The sequence below is a fragment of the Alosa pseudoharengus genome, unplaced genomic scaffold, assembly GCF_046254945.1.
Source record: "Alosa pseudoharengus isolate Yale_2024_CS ecotype anadromous, Long Island Sound unplaced genomic scaffold, YU_APseudo_1.1 YU_APseudo_1.1_scf_1, whole genome shotgun sequence".
Classification (NCBI taxonomy): Eukaryota; Metazoa; Chordata; class Actinopteri; order Clupeiformes; family Clupeidae; genus Alosa; species Alosa pseudoharengus.
This window is the reverse complement of record NW_027468564.1, coordinates 19,750,489-19,760,263: the sequence shown is the minus strand read 5'-3', so window position 1 is coordinate 19,760,263 and position 9,775 is coordinate 19,750,489. Positions and strand designations below refer to the sequence as shown.

The following is a 9,775-nucleotide window of genomic DNA, read 5'->3' as shown; positions in this document are numbered from 1 at the left end:
TCATTGCACGGGACACAGCGAAAGCATTCCCAAAGGCGCATTCAATAAATGAATTTAATAAATGTAAAATAAATGTATTCAAACTGAACCACCCACGCACACACATTCTCACCCACCCTATCTTCCACACACGTGCACGCACATAATAGAAGAAATATAGTGCAATATGATAAATACAATGTATCCAAATATGACGATGCCCTGCCATTTAGACACATTATTTAAATAATAATAATAAAAAAAACATCAATGGTAATGGTAAACGTATTTGAAGGCCCAAATTTAGCAGATACAGGCTACCTCAAGTATTTGTGGTTGTGGTTGTACACGCTAGCTAACATGTTATTTTGTATGTCAATTTTTAATGTTTTTTTCATTTGCACTGACAGAGGCAATGTTTAAGTGTATTTATTTCTAATTTATATTAAAAGTGTTTTGTGCGTAGTGAATCAACACAATGATCGAGGCCATTTTAGAGGTTGGGCTTTGTATTTTGAATTTCAGGCGCCACTCGGAGGGAACTAGGAAGACCAATCAGCGGAGACCAACCACCTGACGTACACAGGGGGGCAGGCTAAGACTGTATGCTATATATACCCACGTTCCGCAATTGTGTTTATACCCTTCAAACCCGAAGAATACGTAGCAATGGCCAGGACCAAGCAGACAGCCCGTAAATCCACCGGAGGCAAGGCTCCGAGGAAGCAGCTCGCCACTAAAGCTGCGCGTAAAAGCGCACCAGCGACCGGTGGCGTGAAGAAGCCTCACCGTTACAGGCCTGGAACCGTGGCTCTGAGAGAGATCCGTCGTTATCAGAAGTCCACTGAGCTGCTGATTCGCAAGCTTCCCTTCCAGCGCCTGGTCAGAGAAATCGCCCAGGATTTCAAAACTGATCTGCGCTTCCAGAGTTCTGCTGTCATGGCTCTCCAGGAGGCCAGCGAGGCTTACCTGGTCGGTCTGTTCGAGGACACCAACTTGTGCGCCATCCACGCCAAGAGGGTCACCATCATGCCCAAAGACATCCAGCTGGCTCGTCGTATCCGTGGGGAGCGTGCTTAAATTAAATCTGAACCTGAAAATGTAATGGCTCTTTTAAGAGCCACCCAAACATTCAAAAAAGCTATTTTCCGAAAACTGCATTAAGGTATTCAGTGTTCATTGCCAGCAATGGTCTGGTAATAAACCCCACTCATAATGTGTACAGTTAGCAAGTTGAACATTGCACACTGCTTTGTGTTTCGGACTCAATAGACAGGTCTCTTCCGAATAAATACATAGTAGTACAATGAGAACTAACCCAGTTTCACAACAAAAAGCCTCAGGTTTCGTATGTCTCCAAGTTTCATTGGAGAGGGACTTAATTAGGACACTACATGTAATAACTGAATAGCCTACAAAAGATAGTGCGCAACCTCGGAAATACACATACTGCGCTGCCAGTAAATTTTTTTGAAGCGTAAATACATTTTTCTAAAATGAAGACTGACGGCACAAGTATCAATTTCAGTTGATCGTTATATTGGAATTACTTTCGTAAGAGAAGGTGAGTGGCTCTTAAAAGAGCCGTTGGATTGGACCGAGTTTATAATTCGGCTTTACTTAGAGCTGGTGTACTTGGTGACGGCCTTGGTTCCTTCGGACACGGCGTGCTTGGCCAGCTCACCGGGCAGAAGCAGACGCACTGCGGTCTGGATCTCCCTAGAAGAGATGGTGGAGCGCTTGTTGTAGTGAGCTAAGCGGGAAGCCTCACCAGCGATGCGCTCAAAGATGTCGTTCACGAAAGAGTTCATGATGCCCATCGCCTTGGAGGAAATACCGGTGTCAGGGTGGACCTGCTTCAGGACCTTGTACACGTAGATGGCATAGCTCTCCTTCCTGGACTTTCTGCGCTTCTTTCCTCCCTTTGCTGCCGTCTTGGTCACGGCTTTCTTTGATCCCTTTTTTGGGGCTGGCTTTGCTGGATCAGGCATTATAATTTCTCGTAAACAACAAATTTTAAAAGTGTGAAGTCAATGAAGTTATCTGGTATATATTCCGGTTTCTATGTAAATTTGAGTCTAGATCGCTAGACACACCCACGACCAGATTGCCCTTTCATAACGCTCCGAAACCAAATACCCAAACATGATTGGTCATTTTGTATCGAAGGGGCAGTCATTGTGAGAAGGCTAGCACCACCCACAGAACATCAGTTGTAGCACACCGCCTTCCTTTGTTTACTTTGCTGCAATGTTCATGTTGAGGAAGGGAATCCTTCGAAATGTATGCCAAAGTTTCGCATTAAGCGTTACAATACTTGATTGCAAGTGTCCAGTCACTTTGGCGCATTTGTCGAATCATTAACGTTTGCGCAACAAAACTGACCTTTTATTTTTTAAATGTCAGTTATTTCATGGATCCAGAATATGCATCCTGATAAAGTTCCCTTGGCCTTTTGAATTTAAAAAAGCCCCACATCATCACACATCCATCACCATACTTGGCATGGTGTTAAGATCAATTCCCAATTTTTTTAATCCTTTTTTTAGTCAACGTTAGCATGGAGGTGAATACTTTTGCAAGGCACTGTATTTGAGAGGATAATTATACGAGGTGGGGGGCGAAGAGGAAGAACCAAAAAAATGGTTAAATGCAAAGAGCAAAGCAAAGTAATTTCTGATCAGTTGTGATCTACTATGATAGAACATGTTTTCGTCTAAAGACAATGACGGAAAATATGACATTTGTTTTGAGATAAAAAATGTACTTTTCCCTGAGAACTACATGTTTGAACAACGTGTCTTCTATTTTATGGTGCATTGTTTACTGACTGCTTGCAGTGTATATCATTTTGATCGCTGTGTTTATGATTTGAGAGCAGTGTTTGGTTTTGAGCTCTGGTAAATCTGTTTTAGGTGAAAGTTTGATTTTGAGCAGCGGCAAAACTGATTTGAGGAGAAAGTTTCATTTTGCAAGGAGTCAGAGGTTTTATATAGTGCTTAAATATGAGGTTTTGTGTTTAACATTTTAGGAAAATTGAGCAAAGGTTTCAGAAATTGTGTTTTAGCAATTGAGAAAATCTGTAAACGGATTATGGCAACTAGGTCAAAAACATCAAAACATCTCAACATGGAATAGAAGTCTTCAAAATAAATTGGGTGGCTCTTAAAAGAGCCTTTGGGTCCAAGTCGATGAAGAGCTGATATTTAACCACCAAAGCCGTACAGAGTGCGACCCTGGCGTTTCAGAGCATAGACGACGTCCATAGCAGTCACGGTTTTTCTCTTGGCGTGCTCGGTGTAGGTGACGGCATCACGAATCACGTTTTCCAGGAAAACCTTCAGCACACCACGAGTCTCCTCGTAGATAAGACCAGAGATACGCTTCACACCACCACGGCGAGCCAGGCGGCGGATAGCAGGCTTGGTAATACCCTGGATGTTATCACGAAGAACCTTGCGGTGACGCTTTGCGCCTCCCTTTCCCAGACCTTTGCCGCCTTTGCCTCTTCCAGACATGTTGTGTTTTCCGTCAAGCTATTAAGAGTTGAACGAATGTGAAGAATCTGCGTCTCGCAACTCGTACTAATTTCTACAGAGAGGACGTTGGTGAAAACTACCAACCACTGTCCCCTTCACTGCCCCTCCTTTTCATGAATGGAGACTGCGCGGGCTTTTAGGTCAATGTGCGTCACCAAAACGCCCACATCCTAGCTTCAGCCTAGCTTTCTCGCTTTCTGCACCGCATTTTCCTTTACCAGTTTAGATCTGACCCAATTTGTTGTAAGACAAATGTTAAAGTTTTTTACTGAATGCTTAAACACAACCGTGATTCTTATAGCACAAAATTATTTACACTATTTTGCCAACTGGCACACTTTCTCATGTGAAAACTGTTTTAGATAATTCATTCACTTTGCAATCAGCCTAAGCACTATAAATAAGTCTCAGGTATGTGTACAATGGAGGGAGCAAGAAGAGTGAGAAGAGTAAGAATTAGAGGAGGCCGAAGAATAGGACATGGAGGTGAAGAACTAGGAGGAAGAAGAGGAGGAAGAGGACGTGGAGGGGAAGAAATGAGAGGGAGAGATTGACAAGGACAAGGAGGTGAAGTTAGAGGAAGAGGACAAAGAGGAGCAAGAGGAGGACGAGGAGGGGGAAGAGGAAGGTTAAGAAGAGAAAGAAATAGCCCTTTTACAGGCAAAAAAATCAGTCTACATGGGATATTGTCAGGTGGTAGTGTAGTGGTTATCGAGCTGGGCTAGCGTGCAGTAGCCTGAAAGTTGTCGGTTCAATTCCCGGCTTGCACCGTTGTGCCCTTGAGCAAGGCACTTAACCCCAAGTTGCCTCGGGGACAATGTGACCCCTTGTAATATAGCGGAATATAGCTTGTAATATCACTTTGGTCAAGAAGTGTCTGCAAAATGTAATGTAATGTAATGAAATGGATGCTCGATAAGTGCCCAAAAAAGCATTGCAAATGGCTGCCGAGTGGAAGGACTTGCCAAAAAAAGGACGTTGGTAATAGTAGTGGTAGTAGTAGTAGTCAGTGTTGGGAATTAATGAAATACATTAATTCCAGATTACATATTTAAAATACGAAATATGGGTAACTTTATTTAAATACAGTTACAATTTAAGTGGGTGGTATTTAGAGTTACACTGATCAATTTAAGTAATTTTTACATGTTAAATAATTTGAAAATGTAGGCCATGCCTTTTCAAACTCAAATTCAAATATTTTAACCACACCACCGTGTAGTGGCTCCTTTCTTGTCCCCTCTCTGTTTGATAGCTTAAATAATAATAATAAAAAAAAAACTCTCAAGGAATGTAGATTATCAAATGTGTCATATTTCAACCAACATGTTTTAGGGCAGTTCTCATTTCTTGACAGAGTGTTCTGCAGTGTCCTTTAGCCTATGTGCAGACTGAAAATATCTCTGTGTAGGTTATTTAACACAATGACATTAACGGTGTTTCATAACACTTATCAGTCCATCCTCACTAAAGCAGTGTAAATGGTTGTTGTTGACAATATGGGTCTTACAACGTCACATAACCTCACATAACTGATTCATCCACTGCTAATACAATACAATACAATTCTGATGTTATCCAAAGTATTCAAAATGTGTTGCTCACTTTAATCTAGTAATCCAGTGCATGTATTCAGTAATCTGTAGTGGAATACATTTTAAAAGTTACCTTCCCAACACTGTTAGTAGTATGGTAGTAGTATATTAGTAGTAGCAGAAGTAGTATCTCCCTATAAGTTTGTGCAGCAAAAAACTGCAAAGCCCATGAGATTGAAGCTTCACAAGAGACTCCTCACTTCTCAGACCCCCGAACCCATAGGTGGCACCTTGATAAGCAATTGGAACATGTCTGGCTCATATCTCAGCAGCAGCCTAGCTTCAAAGGGCTTCTTTTTTCCTTGTTTATAAAAATCACTTTTTACAAATCCAGAAAAATGGATTTATGTGGATGTTTTACAAGTTTTACCATGCTAAAGGGGAAACAAAAAAAAACACCACATTCAAGTTGTTATCATAAAGAAAGTTTTTATCATGATGCAATTACCGGTATCCTCAAATTCCTCAAACAATAATGAAACAAATCTTCATATTTTACAACAGCCTCCATGATTTTATAATTACATTTACATTTAGCCTAAAAAAAAACCAAGTAGTCAAAACACCTGTCAGAGGAAGTGAAATAATTTAGCAAAGGTGACATTTCAATAATTCTGTCACTTTGGAGGACGAGCTGAAGTGACAGGCCCTATCACATTATAGATAGCCTACAATCAGGGATGTATATATAGCCTTAGCAAAGTGTTAGAAAAACATTGTTGATAAATAATATACAGATCTCTCTGCAACATGTTTAGGGTTGAATGAATCTCAAGTGCATCTTATTCAAGCATGTAAACATCCTGAGATGCTTCTCATAGTTTAACATGTCCTCCATACGACTCAATGTTCAGATTCCAGAAAAGAAGAATATGGCAGCTATAATAAATCAGTTTATTGTTTATTTATTGTTTTTTGAGTGCTGTGTCTCCTCATTAGAAAGTCTCTGGCTATAATAAATCAGTTGCTTGAGAGTGATATGAACCCCTTTCTAATGAGGAGAAATGCATGGGGCTAGTTTGTAACGCCGTTGTCTACACATATCCCACTCCTTCTGCGGCAAAACGTTGACATGTGAATACATTAAGCCAATCATGTGGTGTGTTGTGAAGACATTGAGTGATATGCACCCCTATATTTCTCATTTCAGTATAATTCATGCTGTTGCATTTGAGATCCAGTAGGTGGAAGTATAAGATCAGGAATGAACTGCAATGTTAGGAAATAATGCTTGCCTTGCTCCACCGATAATCCACATTGTCACTTGACTAATAGGACCAGCTAACCCTTGCAGGTTCAAATTGAGTCGTTTTATTTTTCATTAAAATGAAAAACCACACAAGAATTAAAAAAAAACAACCGGCCTTAGATATTTTAGGTGAAGAATGTAAATAAAATAAATGTAGTAGACATGCTAACACATACTTACATCCTTCAGAAGATGTCAAACTGCTCAAACTGACCCAGAAAAACACTGAAACACACAGATGGTCATACAAACACAACAACACACACACTAAAAACACAACAACAACAACAACAACTCATTAATTTGGCAGAGACATTTTTTTTTTAAGCAATTTACAATCAATCTGTCAATTATATTACAAGGGTCACTGTTAAGTACTTTGCTCAAGGGCACAACGGAGGAAGCCAGGGTAACTGAACCCAGACCTTTTCAGGCTACTGCATGCCAGGTCCCTAACCACCAACACTACGAATTAAGCTTTTATCCATCTAGTGTCATGACATTCTTTTTACAATTATTTTTGTAGTTTTATTTTAATCCTGGTTTCACTGAATTGTGGAAATGTAATAAGAAAAGAAAATACCCAACATATGTCATTATTGTACAGCATGTTATGTGCAACACGACTTCATAGCACTGACATCATAGAGGTCATTGATTTTATTTGTAGTCTAAGCAGAATGATGATGCATTATGGGATGCAGTTGCTGGAAGATGGGGATGATGTCAAAAGGTGATGTCATTTTGTGATGACAAAAGCGTCTGCCAAATCCCATAACCAGGGTGCGATTTGTGTAAAAACCAGAGGGGGGGATGATTTTGAATAAGTTTGTAAACACCCCCCCACCCCAAATGAACGAACGATTCATAGCCTAGTAATGTCATGGCTAATAATACCCTATTATTTTTGCCACCTTTGTAACATTTTAGTTTTAGTTTACCGTGGTGTATGACTTTAAACAGCGAGTGTGCTTGGTATGATGATCAGCTCCTCTAATGCAGGGTAGGACTATGTTTTGACAAGCATACAAATTCACCTTGTTCTTGCCCCATCTGAAATGACTTCTCTGCTTTTGCTGCCTCCATCCTTTCTGTATTTGTTGTGTAAAGAAACGTTGTATATGATGGCACTGAAGTCTTAAGTTAGTGAATTGGCTAACAGTGTTAGTTGGTAACCAAATAGCCTACACATTGCGCTACACGCTGCGTAGGCTACGTGCATTCTCTCTCCTGCTGATTTGCGTTCAGTAGCCAAGTGCGTAATATTGCAAAAGTTGAAAAAATAAATGTTTTTATTGTAGCCTACAGAAAATAAATAGCCTATCATACTCTCCAAACTCTTCACAGCTACAGTGCAGTGAAGAGTTTGGAGAGTAAAGTTATAGGGCAACTTGAAGTTTTATGAAAATAATTTACGAACCAGAACATAAAGACCATGAAGCTTCTATTTCTTGCAGCTGTTAAAACACCCGCTAGATAGTTTAAATACCCATCAACATTCGTTTTTGCAGTACAGATTATTTCTAAAAGTTATTTGTCTACTACTGGCTGATTTATTAAACGAGTGCTTTCTCGTTCGTCCTCCGCAAACTACAGGTGTTTCGGTAGAGAGCCATTGAATAAGCGATGCCAAGCAATTTCTGTAACACTTTTTGTGACATTCAGCAAATATCTCCTCATTTAATGTAAGTTCCTTCGGACAATAGGCCTACGTTCTACTCTACGTGCGGTTGTCCTCCATCTCAGTTGCATCAGTTTTCTACTTTTGAAGGTTCTAAAACATTATTATGCTTCACTGAATCCTTCTCGTTTATTTTAATTTGTCCAGCTAACTTTTCCATTGAACCTAGCCATTTATGATGGATTACACACTCGACATTCTGAAATGTCCTGCACGATCAAGGCCAAATTAAGTTATCACGCAGCCACTGTGTCAGCAGCATCAGTGCTGACGGTGACGGTGCGTTTCTGATGTCAGATTATTATGTAGGCTAGCCTACTAGACTGTTCTCACGTTGCAGCGCTTTACATATATGAAGTAGCATTAATCAATATGAGGGGCAGAGGGGGATAAATGTTGTCCCCCCCGACGATAAAAATAATTTAGCAGAGGTAGGGATAGGAAAACCAGAGGGGGGGAAATCCTCACCATCCCCCCCTACAAATCGCACCCTGCCCATAACCATAACCATGTGATCCCATGGCCAAGTACAGCTGAGCACCCAAGTAATACAGTTTTGTATTATATTGTAAGCTATTTATGTCTTTGCATGAGATGCCAATGAGTGGGGCGTTGCAGTAATCTTACCTGGAGATGATGGAAGCATGAATTAATGTCTCAGCAGCAGATGGTGAGAGAGGGACTGAGTTTAGAAACGCATTTCAGGTTCACGAAGATAGCTAGCGCTTCACCAGAGATGGGAAGTAACAACGTACAAATACTTAAATACTGTACCTAAGCAGCATTTTCATGACTTTACTGGAGTATTTATTTTTCTAACAACTTTTTACATTTTCACAAAAAATATCTGTACTTTTTACCCCTTACATTTTCAAAAATCTCTTCAAAAGTCTTGTTACTTTTGTGCTGATGTATGAGGCAAGTTATCAATTATTTTTTAAAATTAAAATATTGTATGAGAATAGTGATGCAAAATGGGATTAATTTAGCAACTCTAAGGGGCAGCACCAAAACAATGGATATGAAATTGGAAAACGTAATTTGTCGAATTCAGTGCTTTATCAGAATGTGTACAGACATGAAAACATTGTATTCTTTGTTTTCTTTTCCATCTTAAGAATATTGTTGAGTATATTCCAAATATTCTAACATTTTCCTAGGCATATTCTTCCGGCAAGTTTACCTCAAGCAGAATGATTGTTTCTCTGCAAGTTCCCTGGCTTGGTAGTATGCCACAAGCTTGCTTTTTATACCAGTCTTATACAAGCTTCTTTTAACAGACACAGTGGTGAAATAGTCCTTCAAAAAGTTTGTGAGGCTGTGAGTCTTGCATTTCTATTTAGGCCTAACACATTTTAATTTATTCAAGGAGTATGGAGGAGCGACATTTTCATGACAACTGCCATCACTGGTGGGCGAACCAAGTAGAGTCAACAAAGATCTACTACAGGACATTGCCAGATCCTGCACTCTTTTGGAAAGATTTACAACAGGACATCACCAGATCCTGAGCTCTCTTGCAAAATGAAACACTTCAGTCAAAACTATACAAATATTTATGAAAACTCTATTTTGTTGTCATATTCACACATCACATTCACATATTCACACATCCATCATATGATATGATTTGAATCAGTTACACACTAATGTTCTCAATACAAGACACATTTGACCAAACAGGTTTTCCTAGGATATATTAGGCCCTAAGCTTAGCCTATCTATTTATGTT

General features: G+C 39.8%; 3 protein-coding genes across 3 annotated transcripts; 1 reads left to right on the top strand and 2 right to left on the bottom strand.

The window, feature by feature from the left end:
* Positions 1-637: 637 nt before the first annotated feature.
* Positions 638-1,072, top strand: LOC143122735 (histone H3). The gene has a single exon (XM_076283572.1). It carries the CDS (start codon positions 649-651, stop codon positions 1,057-1,059), a length of 411 nt encoding a protein of 136 aa, XP_076139687.1. The 5' UTR covers positions 638-648; the 3' UTR covers positions 1,060-1,072.
* Positions 1,073-1,501: 429 nt separating this feature from the next.
* On the bottom strand, positions 1,502-2,075 carry LOC143122740 (histone H2B-like). Its single transcript, XM_076283587.1, has one exon. It carries the CDS (start codon positions 1,968-1,970, stop codon positions 1,596-1,598), a length of 375 nt encoding a protein of 124 aa, XP_076139702.1. The 5' UTR covers positions 1,971-2,075; the 3' UTR covers positions 1,502-1,595.
* Positions 2,076-3,160: 1,085 nt separating this feature from the next.
* LOC143122745 (histone H4) lies at positions 3,161-3,497 on the bottom strand. The gene has a single exon (XM_076283600.1). The coding sequence runs from the start codon at positions 3,495-3,497 to the stop codon at positions 3,186-3,188; it is 312 nt and encodes a 103-aa protein (XP_076139715.1). The 3' UTR covers positions 3,161-3,185.
* Positions 3,498-9,775: the final 6,278 nt, after the last annotated feature.

Bases quoted from the DNA above. Each gene is read 5' to 3' on its own strand.
- LOC143122735 (XM_076283572.1), top strand. From the start codon at position 649: ATGGCCAGGACCAAGCAGACAGCCCGTAAATCCACCGGAGGCAAGGCT.
- LOC143122740 (XM_076283587.1), bottom strand. From the start codon at position 1,970: ATGCCTGATCCAGCAAAGCCAGCCCCAAAAAAGGGATCAAAGAAAGCC.
- LOC143122745 (XM_076283600.1), bottom strand. From the start codon at position 3,497: ATGTCTGGAAGAGGCAAAGGCGGCAAAGGTCTGGGAAAGGGAGGCGCA.